Source organism: Solanum lycopersicum, chromosome 10, assembly GCF_036512215.1.
Source record: "Solanum lycopersicum chromosome 10, SLM_r2.1".
NCBI lineage: Eukaryota > Viridiplantae > Streptophyta > Magnoliopsida > Solanales > Solanaceae > Solanum > Solanum lycopersicum.
The window spans coordinates 60,524,979-60,544,292 of NC_090809.1; the positions used below are offsets into that span (position 1 = coordinate 60,524,979).

The window sequence follows — 19,314 nt, forward strand, 5'->3', positions numbered from 1 at the left end:
TTGAACTTTTCTTTCTTTATATATTACAAGTTCACAAAAATTAGAGGTAATCTCCAAAATTTGGGTCTTGTGGGGAAGAAAAAGGAAGAAGAGAGGCACACAAATAACACAATTGCTTCTCTTTCTTCCACTTACATACATTCCCCACAAAAAAGTTCCCAAACACACACACACACTGAAAATCAAATTTTTTTCAAGAAATAAATCTTGAAAATCTGTTGAGAAAAGGGTGGATTGATCAATTTCTGAGTTTTTTCTTGTAGTTTCAACAAAAGGGTACCTTAAAAATCGAATCTTTTTGCCATTTTTGATAAAATCAAGAATCAAAAAAAAATGTTGTCTGGACAATTAGAAAAGAAGGGTTTTTTCATAGCTACACTTATAACATTTTGGTATTCCTCAAATATTGGAGTTCTTCTTTTAAACAAATTATTGCTGTCAAATTATGGATTTAGATTCCCAATTTTTCTTACAATGTGTCATATGACAGCTTGTGCTGTTCTTAGCTATGTTTCTATTGTTTTCTTAAAGATTGCACCTTTTCAGAGGATTAAATCAAGGTCTCAATTTTTAAGAATTTCTACCCTTAGTGTTGTCTTTTGTGGTTCTGTTGTTGGTGGAAACATTTCTTTAAGGTACTTGCCTGTGTCGTTTAATCAGGCTGTGGGTGCAACAACACCCTTTTTTACTGCATTGTTTGCTTATTTGATGACAAGGAAGCAAGAAGCTTGGGCTACTTATGGTTGCCTTGTTCCTGTTGTTACTGGGGTTGTTATCGCAAGTGGGGTATGTTTGCAAACTTTCTAACTTGTTCTTTTTCTTAAATGAATAGTTAATTGCTTGTTTTTTTTTGGTTTCCGTGTATTCGTATTCATTTTGGAGCTCGACTAATTTGGATTCAATTTTACTTTGGGATAAAACGCTCTAGAGTTTGAAATTGAGACCTTTGGTTAAAAATAAAGAAGTACTTATAGCTCCACTACAACCTTTGTGGTGAATAGTTAATTGTTTTTTTTGGTTTCCGTGTTCTCGACCCATTCTCTAGGGAATAAACGTTCGTAAGGCTTGAACACAAGATCTTTGGTTAAAGATGGAGGAATACTTTTTAGGCTACCTTTGGTGGTGAATAGTTAATTGCTTGTTTTCTTTTTTTTTTTTTGGTTTTGTCTTGTCCCATTTTGGGGTTCGACCAATCTAGATTTAGGAGGTTCCACTTTGAGGATAAAACATGCCTAGGGGTTGAACCCGAGCTCGTTGGTTAAAGATGGAGGAATACTTACAACTTCACCAAGACCTTTGGTAATGAAAAGTAAATTGCTTTTATTTTGTTTTCGTATTTTGTACTCATTATGGGCTCGACTCTAGATTTAGGAGGTCCCACTTTGGGGATAAAACATACATAGGGCTCGAATCAAAGACCTTTGGTTAAAAATGATGCAGTACTTGCAACTCACCATGACTTTTGGTGGTGAACATTTAATTGCTTGTCTTTTTTTTTGGGTTTCCGTGTTTTATACCCTATTTTGGCGCTTGACTATTTTGGATTCAGGAGGTCACTTTGGAGGCAATATGCACCTAGGATTCGAACCTGAGACTTATGGTTAAAGATGGAGGAGCACTTATAGCTCCACCGTGGCCTTTATTGTTGAATATTTAATTGCTTGTTACTTGGTATTATATTTAGTTGATCAGGTTGTAGTATGTTTCGTGTAGAAAAATTGGATCTTTTTCTCTTAAAATTTCTATCCTTTTTTGGGCTGTTTAATTTCATTCCTATTAAAGTTGATGTATGATTTTTTTAACAATGGCAGTAGTTCTTTTAGAAGTCTAGATTAACTGATTGAGATCAGATATGAGAATTTTTATGGATGCTCATATCGATACATTATAACGCCTCGACAATTTGTTGTCAGGCAGATCTAGAATTTAAATTTAATGTGTTCAACACATCATAAGTTTTTATCAAGCCCATTATTCATTCAACTTCGAATCTTTCTAGTAATCTTCCACCTGTATATTGATGCCCCTGTCAAAAATACTTTCCTTTGTGAACAATTCTTACCATTTCTGTGTTTTGCAGTAGTTTGCTTTTCTTTTCGATGGAAATTATGTTACTTTCACATTCTATTTCAATTTTCATAAAGAGCACTGGCTTTTTTAAAATGATAGTGTCTTCCTTGACGACGTTTCCATTGGAGATATTCATTAAAGTGAAGTTTGCTCGGTAGAATGTGTTTTTTTCTTATGATAATCATGATGTCCGAGACCCTTCGGAGTGGCCTAGTGGTTTAGGCTTGGACTTTCATGTTGGAGGTCTCAAGTTCGAAATCCCTTGCTAGCGGAAGCAAGGGATTTGTCTTATGAGTCGAGAGTTCATCGCACCAGATTTGCCTAGTGATGGTTACCTCTCCTATGTGGTTTGCGAGCTATTGCATAGGAAGGGGCTTTACCATGTGCGCACCCAAAGGGTAGCGGCTACGGATTTCCCTTGTCATCCAAAAAAAAGTAAACAATCGTGATGTCCGAGCTAGCTTTAGGGTAACTCTGTCTAGCAAAACTTGAAAATATAGGGATAGATCACCTTGTATCTTTGCCTCTCAAGTCTCAATTGAGTGTGTTTTGATGACATATATACAGAATCAAACACTAGATGATAAATATACTTCAAGCAATTCAGAGATTCTCAATGTCTCATGGTATTAATTTAAGATTTTATTCAGTAAGAAATTGATAGTTAAATTACTTACCTTTGTCTTTTGTTGTGTTATATTTGAAGTTTATTAAGCCATGACAAGTATCCATCTATTGGTTGTTGAAATAGGTTTTGTTTTCTTGTTGAAAATTTTGTAGTAACTTTTATTAAGTATTAATCTACCTCCTAAGGTAGCGGTAAGGTTTGCACACACGCTACCCTCCCCAAATTCCACGTGTGGGATTATCCCGGGTATGTTGTTATTGTTGTTTATTGACTATTAAGTTTCTTGATTTGATGATAGGGTGAGCCAAGCTTCCACCTTTATGGATTTATCATGTGTATTGGTGCAACTGCTGCTAGAGCCTTCAAGTCTGTTCTTCAAGGAGTTCTTCTTTCTTCTGAAGGGTAAGTACTTTGCGTCTTCTAGCCATCTGTGTGAACGCAAAATACTTTTACCATCACATCATCTAAAAGATAACTAACTACAGGTTACGAGTTTCTGATCTTCTAGGTTCCTCGTTTGATTTACATCTGATAGAGATTGGGGTTCCTTTCAAATTCATGACCCTTCATTCGATTTATTTGTCGTTCGTTTGTTTTGCTGTTACATTTTAACTAGTAGTTTTCTCCTTAACTTGATGTTATCTTTCAGGGAGAAGCTGAACTCCATGAATCTCCTGCTCTACATGTCACCAATTGCTGTCGTAGTGTTATTGCCTGCTGCACTCGTTATGGAGCCCAATGTTATCGATGTCACTGCAACACTCGCGACTGAACACAGATACCTTGGCCTGCTTATTGTGGTTAATTCCGCAATGGCCTATGGTGCCAATTTATTGAACTTTTTGGTGACTAAGCATACCAGTGCATTGACACTCCAGGTTTGCTCCTCTCCTACCCCTCTTTTTTCCCCTTTAAGTGTAGTGTTATGTGGCAAAAGAAAGATGAAAGCAGAATGATAACCGATGGATGTGGTGGAGTGGTTGGAAATATATTATCCTTAATCAAAAGTCTCGAGTTCAAGTCTGAACCTAGGAATAAAGAACCTTATCGTAGATAGCATTGGCCACTATAGACCACTCCTGGATTAGCATATGTTTTTGTTCTCTTAACTCGACATATTTCTTTAGACTTAAACACGAATGATCACGCCTAGTCTCTGGCCAAGAAAGATTATTTTTTTAAATACATTGTTTGAACACGACTTCCAAATACCCTTTAAACTTCAACCAAATACTATATTGCTCCGACTCTTCAAAAATGCAACCAAGTGTGTATCAAATCCTCCAAAAGTAATGCATCTTTAGAAGATCTGTCAAGATGCAACAACATTCTTTGGTGAGTCTGTGAAACATCAACCAAATACTGTCTAAACACCTACTATTGCCCTTTAGGGTGGCCCAGTGGTTTGGGCTTGGGACTTTCATGTTGGAGGTCTCAAGTTCAAAAGCAAGGGTTTGTCTTCTGGGTCGAGCTCCTCGCACCAGATTTGTCTAGTGCAGGTTACATCTATATGTGGTTTGCGAGTTATTGCATAAGAGCGGGGATTTTATCGTGTATGCACCCAAGTATAGCGGTTTCGAGTTTCCCTTGTCATCCCCCCTGCCAAAAAAAAAAAACACCTACTATATTTTTCAAGAATGGTTACTAAATTCTCATAGTAGCTGCAAATGTAACATATTTTTCACTTGTTTGAAATAACTTAACTCTCTATGGACTGGTGCAGGTCCTAGGCAATGCAAAAGGTGCAGTTGCTGTTGTTATCTCCATACTTATTTTCCAAAATCCAGTAACATTCATCGGAATCGCGGGCTACACAATGACTGTGATGGGAGTTGTTGCTTATGGAGAATCCAAAAGAAGGCACAAATAAGTTTTGACATCAATCGAAACCCCTTTTTTCTTGTTTTCATAAAGTACCAGACACTTGTGTTTCTTCAAAAGGTGTTAGCTGTGTTGTGGTAGAGTTAGGAAGAAATAGATTCCATTGCAATTCTGTAGCCCATAGACAGATGAAATGGTTAAAAGGGGTTGATTTCTTTTACCATTCTTCTGTTGTGTTCTTTCTATTAAGAGGGGATCTTTACATTTGTAACTATTTTTTTTGTGTGTTGTTACAATAAAGTCAAATAATGTCTTCTTCCTTCAAATGGTCCTTATATTATATGTTTACATTTAAAATCTATTTTTTTATATATATACACATAGTTCGAGACAAAAGCAATGAGTTCGAAGCATGTGGTATGACCAACTCTTTCATATTCCCTTAATAATCTCCATATCCACACTAGGAAAAAGGGAACCAAATATGTCTGCTTTATAAGTACTTTAAACATATATAGAATGTTTTTTTTAGAAACTCTAAAGAGATACGATTCTGAACTATTATATATTCAAAATTCATCAAAATAACTTCATAAATTTTCCCTGACTTTATTCGTTCGACTACTTTTAGCAAAATTTCAGAATAATATTTCTCCAAGATTATTTTTACACCTTAAACTCGTAACATTCAATATACTGATAGACTCTTATTGCTGCGCTAAGGCTCTCCCCTTTAAAAGTTGACCAACAACCTTCTTTTAGTTGTCAATACAGTCTATAATGCTTCAAAAAAGTGTTCTTTTTTCTTGTCATCCAAAACTATGTACAATGACCTTTTTGGTTCGACTCTTCTCTAAATCTCGCGCATAGCAAAAACTTTAGTGGATCATATTGTACTTTTTATCGGAAAAAAAAAAGAGAACACTTTCAATTTTTTTACTTAGAAAATTGTTTGCATTATTTGATATTGTTTAGCTAGTCACTAGAGTTTGTTAATTCAAACTATTAATATTCGAGTTAACAGAATTTGCAAGTGACTTGAGTAAAACTTCAGTGTCATTTTGTCTACAATTTTACCTTCTTAATATTTTTTTATAACTCGAGAACTAATTTCACAAGGTATCTGCTAGCTCCCACCAGGGATAATAGGCTAATCAAGCCCTCAAAAAGAAGAAGATTAACAAAGACAGCTTTTTTCCTACAATTACTTCAATATATATAAGCAAGTCAATTTCAAAATTCTGTGTTCATACCAATTACAAACAACTGAACTGTTGAATTAGGATAAAAAAAAAAACTTAAAATGTCTAAATGTCCTAAGATGATTTAGTAGCCTAAATGTCTTCTTCATAAGCGGTTCCTTCATCAAAAATCTTGGATAGAAGCAAGTATTGATTTATGCAAATTATTTATTTGAAGGAAGCTCGCGATTTTGTCCTCTTAACTTCTGAAGTTCCGGGAAATGCAGAAACACAAAAGGGGCTGAAATAACTACACTTTAATAGTGAAAGTATCTTCGTTTGTCATTACTACGAAAACTTATCTCATTCTACTCATGTCAAATGTTTCAAGTAAACAACTTGGAATCAGAAACCTAACCAATTGATGACGATCCTTCGTGAGATTACACAAAAGCTCCATACCTCGTCTGAGCTATGCATGCTTAAAGATCTTCATGCTGAGCCAGTGGAAATATATAGCAACAACAAGGATGGGAAGCGTTAATGGAACCAGAAAGCAATAGTATCTGAAACAGAAATACAAAATAACTCAAACACAGGCTAAAAGCGCTATTTATACCAACACAAACGTGATAATTTGGGATAAGGGGAAGAAGAATATTCGTAAACTATTGAACATGAGATAGTCCAGCTACAAAACCCATCAAGCATTTAGTAAGATTTTGATTATAGCACGGTGATTATATTAGACTAACAACCATCACAAAATCAGAAAGATATCTCATAGAATCCTCCTTTCCAAATAACAATTCCACTCATGCCATAACCGCTTTTTATTGACGAAGTCGAATTCAGTTAATGAAGACTCTTGTATAACTAAAGTATTAAGATAACATAATCGAATCAACTTTTACCAAATCATCATACCAGTACGTAATATTATGCTGCAAGCTGGCTAATGCATTAACAATGAATGTAAGCATCCAGAATTGAGAAGTACTGGTCTGGTACTACCAAATCAATGCTTCGGCTCAATGTGAGTGATGAATAAGTAAGAAAATGGAAGTGTTTCTATTCAAAATTGATCTTTCAGTTAACTGGTTGGAAGAGACCCATGTAGTTGTAAACCTCTTAAGCATATTAACTTTTTTATTGAAACCACAAGCAGTTAGATGTTCGAGTTGTAACTTACTGAAGAGCTATAGGTCGTATGGAAAGCATAATACATTTCGACCAGCAGCATCGGCTTCTAAGTAATCTTCTTTCTATATCCATGATGATTAAAAGCAGAATCCCAAAAAGTACCTTTCCAATGAACTAGATAAAATCTCTTTATTTTTCAAAAAGGGGAGACGAGATAATTATTAAACAGACAGAAGTGTCACAAATATGAATGCAAGTTTCATGGAGACGAGATCCTAGTAAAATAAGTTTAAATGGGAGTGGGATCAACATCCCTGCAGTTAGAGCATAAATGATCCCAAACCGGTAAGTTATGATCTATACAATTTGTGAACAACTATTACCAACAGGCCAATCATACAATTTGTCAAGAGTAACAAACACAGTGGACAGCAAAAGAACATTCATAAATAGTAAGTGAACAAACCCATTTATTATCCCAAAACACTATCTAAAATCTCGATACCTCAACTCAGTTTATGATCTACAAAACAATGTCACAGTGTCAAGTTCCTTACAAATCCCTAAATTTAGAGATAATTTTATCTAAACAATCAGTTTCTAAAGTGAAACAGCGACAAACAATCCGGATAAGGCTCAATAACAGTTTGCATTTCACTAAGCACTACATTATAATAATTCCCAATAGCTATCAATACAGCCAGGCATAAGCTAATTTGACTAAATAACAGAAACTGGATAAAATTGAACAAAGGGAAAGTCACCTGTCATTCTGAATGGCTGCAAGGATCGGATTGTCGAATGGCGGAAGCAACTTGGAGACAATAGCAACATAAACAAATACCAAAAAGGAAATGGACCCAAATGCAAGAAACGCCAACCCTTGAGCTTTTGAACCATACTTGTAAATAGAACACAGCGCCATTTGATACTTGAAAATTCACAGACTGGAAAAAGAAAGCACAATAATACATCAAACAATTGCAGAAAAAGAGACTGCTGATTTTGGGTAATTTCATAATCAAAAAAGCAACAAAAGATCCAATCTTTCATGAGATTTTCACTGATACAAGCAAATTGAGAAACAAAATCGAAAAGGGTTCAACACAAACCGTGAAAATTTAGTCACTATATTGCTGTCTCAGCATAACCCATATCAGAAAAAGCAGCAAAAATAGATTTTGCTAATTTGGGTGATTTCATAATCGACAAAGCAACAAAAAGATCCAATCTTTCATGGAAATTTTCACTGATACAAGCAAATTGAGCAAGAAAATCGAAAAGGGTTTAGCACAAACCGTGAAAAATTGGTCACCAAAACTGCTATCTGAGCATACCCATATCTATTTCCTTCTCTATTCTTTAAAAAACCTTCGAGTTTTCTGAATCAAACTCACCAAAAGAAACACTGAGAAGAACAAACTGAAGAAATCCAAATACGTTTAGAGAGCACTGTAATTAGGCGTAATTTCTTGTTGGTGTTTGTTCGTATTTGGAAACCAAACTCGCTTGGCTGCCTGCCATGGAAATTTCCTGAAAGGGTGTGCAATATTGCAAAAAAAAAAAAAAACATAATACTTTTATTACATTTTTAGCATATAAAACATTTTTAAAAAAAAAATAATTACATGTTTGAATATTGTAGTATTTTCTTAAAGTGAACGAATAAAAATATTAAAAGAAGATAATATATAGAAATGTAACTTTTGAATCTTGTGAGAAGAATCGAAATTAAAATTCACTTTGAAATTTCAAGCACTCAGAAAGGCATAATACATATATTAATTATAAATTTGATTTTGAATTTTAACTTTAACCTCCAACGTTTATAAACACAAACAAACACTTTAACTATTCAACTTTTAAATAAATAAATACATGAGTCCTACATGACACAATATACGTAGGACACCACATAGAATAAAAAAATGACATGTAGAATGACACGTAGGACATGTGTGTCAATTTGTTCAACTTTATATAAGTTAAGTGTTTGCTTGTGCACGCCCAAAGTTGAAGGACATAAATGTGATTCAAAGCCAAGTTAAAGGGCATATTTATGTATTATGCCGCTCTGAAATATAGGTTTGTTCAAAGCTGATTAGATTGTGATCCAACATGATACTTGTATTTATTTTTTACGTTATCATATATCAATTAATTATCAATATTACACAACGCGTAAAACATTAAAACACCTTTAACTTTGAGTCGAATTATAGTAACACACTGAACTTCTTTATAAATGTAGCCCATCAATAGCCACTTCAAGTTGGCACAACAAACTCACTACAATCGTTTAAAAGGAATAAAATCTAGTTAAAATCGTCTTTTATTATCTCGTAATATGGGCAATGAAAGAAGCCATCTCTCTGCCACTGCCACCACCATCCACCACTGATTTACTCAACTCCATAACCCTCTGTCTCATCTCATCTCCTTCTGCAGAATCCATCAATCTCTTAACACATTCTGCAACTGCAACTGAACTCACCAACTCATCTCTCTTTGCCCAATCCCTCAACTCTACTCCAATTTTCAACACTTCAGTTACCAAAACTGCATTTCTTGGTTGATCTGAATGCATTGGCCAAGCTAATATTGGTACTCCCATTGATATACTCTCCATACACGAATTCCACCCGCAATGGCTCATGAATCCACCCGTCGACTCGTGTCCCAATATCTCCAATTGTGGTGCCCAATCTCTCACTATAACCCCTCTTTTCCCCACTCTCTCTTCATACCCTTCTGGTAACTCAACTTCTCTACTTTCCCCTGTAAAAATGTCACCTTTATCAGCTTCCCTCAATACCCATATAAATCTCTGTTCACTTTTCTCCAACCCAATTGCTAATTCCTTAATTTGTTCATCAGAAAACGTAGTCGTCGTCCCGAAAGACACGAATATCACAGAATTTGGTTCTTGTTCATCAAGCCAATTCATACATTTATGCGAAATTAATGAATTTTTTTTATCAAACTGTTTCACAGGGTTTAATGGTCCAATAGCCCATTGTTTATTACGCGCACTTTTCTCTTTTGCTACAAAATCAAGATACAATCCTTCAATTTCATAGCAAGAATTGTATAAATTACCAGAATTAACAATTTCTCTGAACTCAAATTGTACTCTGCTATACTCTGTAAACTCCGGCGTTACACTGGATTTATCCCAAGAGTAGATCGAAAAAACTGAAATGCTACGAAAGCTGTAACACTCAACGTTTGGTATAGAAGGTGTATCTTGAAGAACCCAAGCTATTAAAGAATCGTAAATAACAATTACTCTTCTGTAATTTCTGGAGAGTTCTTGTAAAAGGGAAGTAATCGGGTGACGAAGATGAATCGTGGCGTGGAAAGACGGCATCAATTGGGAAGGGAATTTGGTGGTGGAATTTGGATTAGGAAGAGGGGTTTCGTAATTTGGGATTGGGAGTTCGTGGAATTTGACGGTGGAGGTGGAGACTGGGTTCCAGCCATGGATACGATTTTTTGCTTGACGGAGGTGTACGGCTGCTCCGGCGAAGTGGAGTGGGAGGTTATAGGCGGAGATGAGGCGGGAGAGGTGGAGGAGTTGGTTTAAATGGCCTTGTGCTGGTAGTGGAATCATTACTATGGCAACTTCATGATTGGTGAGTTTCGCCATGGAAGAACAAAGCTTTTTTTTCGGAGTTGTTGAAATATTTGTTGCTTACAATTGGCTGTATTTAAAGGTGGAATTGGTCCGTATTGAATTTCGATTAAATTCAGATATATAAAAAAATAATTTAAATATGGTTTATAACGAAACAATTCTTTTGAAAATAGCCTCTGGATCTGATTGTTGCTACTTATTATATAAAGATGCTATCAAAATACGAAAGTTAGCTAAGTTTTCCTATCTAGTTTTGATAAAGCATTTTCATCGTTTAACGGTAATCAGGACACAATCTAATTCTATTTCAAAAATAGCAAATTTTATAAACAGTGATAAGATCTGTTATATATTATTTATCTTTTTTAAAGCCACTAACACTATGTTTGGATCATTGTTATCCATTGTATTGTATTTCATCGTTACTATACCTATAACTTGTTTTGGTTGTTAAAATGATTGTTAAATTTAGTTATTACTTAACAATAGAAACCCTTATTTTATGGAACAACCAATTTGGTGTGTTTCCATTTTTACTTAATTTCTTTTTTCAATTATATCTTTAAATAATTTTTCAAAATACTATTTTACCCTTTACTTTAATTATTTAAATCTAGTTGAACCACCTACTCTAGAATAATTAAGGATATTTAAATAAATTTATAAATTACATTACAATACGATACAATCAAACCAAACAATTACAATATTACTAAACAATAACAAACAATACAATCTAACCAAATATTACATCTAACATACAATACAGTACAGTATAGTACTATACAATATAAATATTATGAAATAATGAGTAATAATAATTCAAACAAAATATAAACAAAAATATGAAATTTCACTGAATATATTATTATAAATAATAAGGATAATTTCATATTTATGACTTAAACATAATACAAGATAGTAGTAATTATCATTATATTATCACAATAACAATAACATACATAATATAGTTTCTGAAATTTTAAAAGAAAAATGTACTTATAAAGACGTGATAACTAACTTAAAAAATGAGTAATATAGAAGGTAATGACAAGTAATAATAAACAATTAAGGTAACCTTTTTTTTTTATTCAGTATGACAGACGTAACACCTTTTTTTAATTGAATAAATGACAGACATAGATGACTAAATTTTAAAAAATACATCCACATTTTAAATTAAAAAAAAAACTACTGGAAATATTAAAATAGTAAAAAAAAAAAAAGGGGACAAAAAAAGTTGTAGGATGAATTATGTCGTTTTGCAAAGCCAGTCAATATTGTGTAGCTAACCAATTTTTCCACTAAATGATTTGCACTTTTTGAACTCTGTGACTTTTCTACCTGGTTTTGTTTTGATATTTATATTGAGATTTGATTAAATTTATATATTATATAACTTATTTTTGAAAAATATAATAAATTTTAATAAAAAAATTTTATTTATAAAAGTTCGAATAGGATGGAAGATTTTAGTGGTCTCATTATAACTTCTTTTGCTCTAATATTTATTTTTTTATTGAAAACTAAGGGGTCTTAGAATAACAATTTTTTTTAATGTGATTTATAAGTTTAACTAAGTTTTTTTATGTAATTTTAGGTTTGATTAAATTTGTTTTTCATGTGATTTATAAGTTTAACTAAGTTTTTTTATGTGATTTATTGGTTTGATTAAATTTGTTTTTCATGTGAGTTATAAGTTACAAAGTTAAATGATAATCATAATGTAATCAATAAGACTATTTCTCTCTTAACTAAAAGTATTGATAAGAAATACTTTTTTTTGAATAGAATCATATGTAGAACATATCTAAAATAATTGAATTTTCATGCAGATATTAAATATCGAGTGAAAAAATATATGAATAAAAAAAAGGGCTAAGAAAGACCAAGTCAAGTGGAATAATACTTTAACGTGATGATAAATTTAGGAAACTTCAACGAAGCTATAGTCTAGAAGGTTGAAAGACTTTGCAAGATGAGTAATTGATATCACATATCAATTGTTCATGTAGTAAGCTTATGTCACCACTTACGTTTGTCCAAAAAAAAAAAATTATATATTTATATTGTTTGAATATAGTTATTTTTTTACTAATTAAAGGTTTCAAACTCGAGTTTTAAGTATACATAAAATTTTTGGAGGGCCGCGAATTTATTTCTTTAGTAGCTTTTATATGATATAAATTTGGATTAGTTCGGATCTCGATGAAGATTAGCTATGTAATAAGGATTTTTACTTTAAAAAAAAAAAGATACAAAAGAAAGTTAACAAAAATCTTATACCCCTCTATTTCATTTAATGTGACAATATTTGACCGGATACAAACTTTAAGAAATAATAAATACTTTGAAATGTTTATCAAATTGCCCGGTAAAAAAATAAATTCACTTTTCTCTCTCGTCATAAATGTATTAGAGTACTATTAAAATTAAGTGGGACCAATAAAGGTAAAAGAGGAATTGTACCTTTAAATATTTACCATATAAAAAATGCGACATTCTTTTTGGGACTGATCAAAAAGAATATAATATCACATAAAATGAAACGGAGAGAATATCTATTATTTGAATAATAAAGTGGAACCTTCCTTCACGAGGAAAGTCGTTCAAAGATACTTGTGTAAATTCAATTTGTGAAGATAAAATAAATACAACAAAATCTAAGGAAGCAAATTCCAAGCTTTATAGAAAGCATAGAATAGAAGGTTTGATTGAAAGTTATATGTTCCACGTATCTATCATTAACAAATTGACATGGACATATTTAATTAAAGGTCTAATTCAACTTATCCGGAAGAAGCTTCAAAAAAGACTTGACTTTGTGTAATCTTCCTGTTACTAAACGCCACGTAAAATGTATTAAAAGAGAGTGATCTGTCTACCAAAACAAAAAGGACTTAAGGCAACCTCTGTTGCTACAATCAAACACGAAAAATGAGAAAATCAATTATTGAATCTGAATTAAACTATGACGGTAAATCTATTTTCATATTACGAGATTTACTATAACTTCAATTCCGGAAAGTGGATTTTTGATTTATTTTTACCACGCAATAATTCATGGTATGATTAAAATTGTTATGTACACTGTTGATGAGCCCCCTTACACCCATAGCTCGATATAGGACAAACAAGTGATCCCCTTAACTCATATTCGTGTCTTTTGGAACAACGACTACAATTTCCGATGAGGAAAGCAACACATTGGATTTATGAGTCATTGTGGGTGGAATTCATGTATGGAGAGTATTTCAATGGGAGTGCCAATGGTCGCTTGGCCAATGCATTCAGATCAACCAAGCAACGCAATTTTAGTAACAGAGGTGTTGAAAATTGGACTACAATTGAAGGATTGGGCGATGAGATGAGCTCAGACGCAGTAGCAGAATGCGTTAAGAGATTGATGGCTTCTGCAGAAGGAGATAAGATGAGAAAGAGGGCTACGGAGTTGAGCAAATCAGTGGTGAATCGTGGTGGCGGTGGCAAAGAGATGGACTCTTTCATTTCCCATATTACAAGATAAAAAGTTATAGTTTTGTACTAGTTGAGCTTGTTTCATGTATTGTTCTATTAGAATCTAAAGCAGTTTATATTATAAACAGACAACATATTTTTATAACATCGAAACAGTTTAATCGATTATAACAGATCATTACTCAAACGTTTAATAACAAAACATATGTTTAAAACGATAGATTTATTATTATCAACCTAACCTGAGAAATGCGAACTTATCTGGTAATATGAGCAACAAAGGAGTCCATCTCCTTGCGACTGGCGCCATTCATCACTGACTTCTTCACAGAACTGCTCAACTCTGTCACTCTCCGCCGCAGCTCCTCTCCTTCGGCAGAATCCATCAAAAATCTCACCGCATTTTTAATTTTCGCAGCACTTACCAATTCATATCGATTTTCCCAATCTCTCACAATAATCCCGATCTTCAGTACTTTTGTTATCAGCACAGTGTTCCTCGGCTGATCTGAATGGATCGGCCAAGCTGCCATTGGAACTCCCATTGAAATGCTCTCGATACATGAATTCCATCCACAATGACTCATGAATCCCCCGATTGACCCATGTGCCAAGATTTCCAATTGGGGTGCCCAATTTTTCTCTATAAACCCAACCCCCTTTTCTTTGATTCTCTCTTCAAACCCGTCTGGCAAATCAGAATTACTTCCTCTTTCGACATTTTCGATATTATCCCCACCTTTTTTGTCAGCTCCTCGAAGAACCCAGATGAATTTTTGCTCACTTTGTTCTAATCCAAATGCCAGCTCGTTAATTTGTTCTTTCGATAACGTAGTTGTCGATCCAAATGAAACATAAATCACTGAATTTAGATCTTGTTTATCAAGCCATGAAAAACATTCATGAGTTAGTTCAGAGCTTTTTCTCTTTGAAATTTCCACTGGATATACTGGACCAATTGCCCATTGCTTGTTTTCGCGTTGTTCTTCCAGCAATTCAATAAAAACACCTTCAATCTCTTTGCAAGAATTGTGTAGACCAACTGAGTAAAAATCTCTCGACTCGTGCTGCATCATTATGTATTCTATAGTTTCGGAATCAAATGTGTTTTCCTTTGGAGGAAGCTCTGCAATTATCTCAGCCACGGGAGACGGAAGTGGCTTTTTTGTAGCTTCACAGGCGAATGACAGAGCAGTGAACGCAGAAATAGTGTGGAAGCAGTAGCATTCTGTATTGGGTATTGACACTGCATCTTGAACTACCCATGACATGCCTGCAACAATTTGGTTTTTGAACACATAATTTCAAAAGTACAACTACAACTGATAGCTACATGGTTTAACTCCAATCACTCCCTCACGAATAGCCTGCAATAAGGTCTTCTTGAACACCTCAAAATAAGAAAGACTTGTAGAGAAATCCGAGTTCATTTCTCATATGGTCACTCAACTAACAACTATTATCTCAGAAAGTTATCTTTGTTCAATGAAAAGTTGAAACGAAGAAGAAATAATACTCTTCAGTTGAGTAACCATATGAGATATCAACTCGAGAAATTGAAATGATTGTACCCAAAATAGCTTTGATACCTCGTAAAGCAAAATAGACACGTGAACGAGTGAAATAGCTGTCATTCGTGAGATACTAATCGTCTTTCTCCTAGTGCTGTTGTTGCCATGACGAACTGGTTGTAATAGTTATTTTACTAGATCTTTTTTTGGTTGTCATTTCTTAATTGTTCCTCGTCTACTAATCTAGCTCCTAAAATATTTAACATTCTAGATCCTTCCTTTTACTAATATTCTCTTACTGAAATCATAAATAGGTTGTCTTTCTAAAAGAAGTAAAGAAAGAGAAGCTCAAAACCAAAGCCAAATCCATCAAATTTAAATTTTGAATCCGTCTTTACATACCTGTGTCATTAATAACCACTGTCCTTCTATATGTACTCGAAACTTCCTGCAAAAACTCCCGAATTGGTTCACGAAGCAGCAAAATGGATGTGAAGAATGAGCCTAGTTTCTCCATTACTGATGCAGAAACTGAGGAACAAGAACCAGGTACAAGGTCATGAAATCGAATAGTCGGAAAATCAAGAATGTTCCAACCAGATAGCCGGAATTTCGCCTGTCGATTACTAGTACTAGTACCTAGGAAAAATACAGGAAGTTTGTACGATGAAATTATACGAGAAAGATTGAGAAGGGGATTCAGATGACCTTGTTCTAAATATGGAACAATTACTATAGCTATATGAGATGTTTCTTCATTGTTCATTTGGTTGTGTTTTTTCAGATCAAAGAGGTCAGCCATGGAAGAGTTTTGAGGTTTATGGTACTCTGTGTAATGACTAAAAAAATGACCATATGTGGACACAAGTAATATTTATATTATATTATATGAAGCACATGATGTTGGAAGTATGTGTGAATTTAATTGACTGAAATACCCTCTCACTTGATCATCATCTCTCTTTTGATCGTTTTCAAGAAGTACACACATACGAGATCACATCTGGTAATAATACCACATGATATCAAGAACGTCAAATCAAGCACTGTCACATCCATTTTAAGGATAACAATCCACTCGAGAATTTCCTATTCTCGATCAAATATCAAATCTTTTCAAAAAATTGGACACACCCTTTAAAAGAACTTTAATTAAATGTGTACCTAACTAACTTTACTAATAATGCTTTACTTAATGCTAAAGGAGAAATGGAAAAATATACTTCTACCCATCCATTTTTACTTGTTCATTTTTAATATATCAAAAGATTTCACATTAATTACTTGCTTTGCACCACCTTACATTTACATGCAAAGTCCAAAATAGACCACAAAGTAAAAAGTGAACACATGAAGTGACGAAGTAATTAAATTTCTTTTGATCTCGCAAATTGGACAAATAAATTGAATAACTATTTTTAATATAGAACCAAGTAATATGAAACGAAACCAAAATGAAAATTATATTCCCTTCATTACATTTTACTTGGCTTCTATGCCAAAACTAATTATTTCATTTTATTCCCCTATTTTTTTAAAATATCAAGAGATTTATTGCTTCTATCCATACTACACTCAAAGTTTAAATAACCAAATAAAATAATAGTCAAATGTAAAGTTCCAAAACATCAATAATAAAATTAATTTAGTAAAATACACCTCTTATTAAAATATCTTTTCAACATGGGCCTCGTAATATGAAAGGGAGTAGTTATTCAAGTTTTTTATCTTTAATCGACAATTTCGAGTTTGAACCCAAATATAAAGTCCGGGGTCGTATCGATTGGTTGAAAGGCCTGAAAGAGAACGTTGTTTTGGGGGGGGTGATACCCGTTGGTACCGGATTCAAGGGATTAGTCTGGTGGATCTGATCTATAGTTAGGGGGCAATACATACCAAAAGGTTCGAAGAAGGAAGGCGCATAAGAGTATATAACCAACCTACCCATTTTCCTCTACCCGAAATTCTTGGGCAAGGGGAACCTGCGGGTTCGCCCCCTGTCTCCCGCTCAAAGTTTCTTGTAAACCTGTCACAAAAGGCGTCTGAAAAGGACGAAGAACGGACTCGCTCAACCACCGGAAGAAGGAAATAGAGGGAGAACAGCATTGATTGAGAGGGAGGACAACCCTTTCTTGATTAGCTAGTGTACATTCAGAGATGGATAAAATTGCTTCTTACCCTTATTTTTGATGTGGAATTTTCCATCCAAATTCAACCCTGATACAAGATCGGACATTGAATGAGAAAAGGATAAAAACAAGAACTTCCTTCATTTCATATTATTTGATCCCTGTTGATCTGACATAACCTTTAAGAAAAGGTTAATTAGAGACGTATTTTATTAAATTAATATTACTAATGATATTTTGAAAGCTTAAATTTGACCATGATTACTTTATTATAGTTATTTAATACTTAGAATATGAACAGAAATAACTCCAATTTGCTAAAATACAACATACCCCGTAAAATCACACGAGCAAAGACTATTGGTTTTACCTACCAGTTATTTGACACCAACATATGCTTGATAATTGACAAATATAATTTAACTTCACAGGTTGATGTAGAGAAAACAGATGGTTACATCAATTCTGATTCACTAACTTTGCCTTGGATTTTTATTAGAGTTAGGTCCTAATTTTGCTCGGACTCTAGTGCGGATGTCCGATATGAATGCGGATTTAGAGATCAGATCCTCTACGATATAAATTTTTAGATTCGGTGATATGGATCTGTATGGTTACGGGTGCGAAAATTTGGCTAAAAATAATTCAAATAATAAACTAGAGTTGTATAACCTATGTTACAAGATCTTATGAAGAAAACTTGAGGAGAATCCTGGAAGGAGATAAAAGGAAAGGGAGTTACAAAAGAAATTTACAGAAGAAATTTACATATATAACGTATTTCATTTTCTTCAATTTCACCTCAATTCTTGTTTTCCGCACACAAATCATTGAATCTGTCCAAAAATTTCTCCCTCGAATTTGGTCAGAGTACCAAGACTAATTTTACCAGATCAGACACGGATTCCCCCCACCCCACCCCGTTATGTCGACAAGGGTGCAACACTAAAGTGAAGAGTACGAGTAACTTAGGTTAGGTCAATATTAGAGATCACTTGAAATAAAGAAGGAATTTATATATAGTCACAACTTCTGGCTTGAACAGAAAATCATTTGTTTTGAACAAAGAAATAAGAGGGGGACAACATGTCTATAGACTAAATTTCATGGGTACATATTATATGATGCATTTTCTTCAGATCCTTCCTAAAATTTGACGCGTTTTCTTCAAATACTTCCTAAACTATCTGTAGTCTTAATTACCCCCAAACTTTGCTATTTGGTAGCCTTTACCACATTGACTACTGATAGTAAAGGGGATCTGAAGAAAATACTCAAGTTTAGGATGGTCGTTACGTATTGTGCATTCAAAACAGTTCCTTTATTCCCTGGCTACCATTGGAACTAGGAAACAGTTTTATTCCCCGGCTGCCATCGGAACTAGGATAGTAAATAATTATTCGGTGGCATCAGCTATAACAACATATCCAGTGAAATCCCACAAGTAAGATTTGGATAGGGTAGAATGTATGCAAACCTTATGACTACCTCGTGGAGGTAGAGAGGCGTGGCATCAACTACATAAAAGCAAATAAGAAATTGATCTTTCCTATCCCTGAGTAGTATTTTTACAATATCAGAAGTGCAGCATCTTTACAAGCAGACAATATCAAAAGGAAGTTCCTTGTTCAAAATAACCATACTGAAACTTTTAAAGCAGCATGTTGACATCAACAACCTAACAACTATGAAATCTTTACTAAGAGGCATCTTGTTT

The 19,314-nt window shown here is 33.8% G+C and overlaps 3 protein-coding genes across 3 annotated transcripts; 1 reads left to right on the forward strand and 2 right to left on the reverse strand.

Moving 5' to 3' along the window:
• LOC101248343 (UDP-URONIC ACID TRANSPORTER 1-like) lies at positions 1 to 4,845 on the forward strand. The gene is made up of 4 exons (XM_004249194.5): positions 1 to 786; positions 2,997 to 3,100; positions 3,348 to 3,576; positions 4,422 to 4,845. The coding sequence occupies exons 1-4, from the start codon at positions 334 to 336 to the stop codon at positions 4,566 to 4,568; spliced, it is 933 nt and encodes a 310-aa protein (XP_004249242.1). The 5' UTR covers positions 1 to 333; the 3' UTR covers positions 4,569 to 4,845.
• An 865-nt stretch (positions 4,846 to 5,710) lies between these two features.
• Positions 5,711 to 8,299, reverse strand: LOC101250557 (PIG-Y superfamily protein). The gene is given in 3 exon segments (NM_001365570.1): positions 5,711 to 6,266; positions 7,608 to 7,790; positions 8,142 to 8,299. Coding segments are annotated over 2 exon segments (255 nt in total). The 5' UTR covers positions 7,769 to 7,790; positions 8,142 to 8,299; the 3' UTR covers positions 5,711 to 6,172.
• Positions 8,300 to 9,059: 760 nt separating this feature from the next.
• Positions 9,060 to 17,406, reverse strand: LOC101251633 (uncharacterized). The gene is given in 5 exon segments (XM_069290515.1): positions 9,060 to 10,504; positions 11,167 to 11,192; positions 14,200 to 14,218; positions 14,263 to 15,230; positions 15,871 to 17,406. Coding segments are annotated over 5 exon segments (2,739 nt in total). The 5' UTR covers positions 16,271 to 17,406; the 3' UTR covers positions 9,060 to 9,178.
• Between the last annotated feature and the right edge of the window lie 1,908 nt (positions 17,407 to 19,314).

Coding starts and splice junctions, on each gene's coding strand:
- LOC101248343 (XM_004249194.5), top strand. CDS start 334: ATGTTGTCTGGACAATTAGAAAAGAAGGGTTTTTTCATAGCTACACTT. Junction 787..2,996: donor GGGTTGTTATCGCAAGTGGG/GTATGTTTGCAA, acceptor ATTTGATGATAG/GGTGAGCCAAGCTTCCACCT. Junction 3,577..4,421: donor CCAGTGCATTGACACTCCAG/GTTTGCTCCTCT, acceptor GGACTGGTGCAG/GTCCTAGGCAATGCAAAAGG.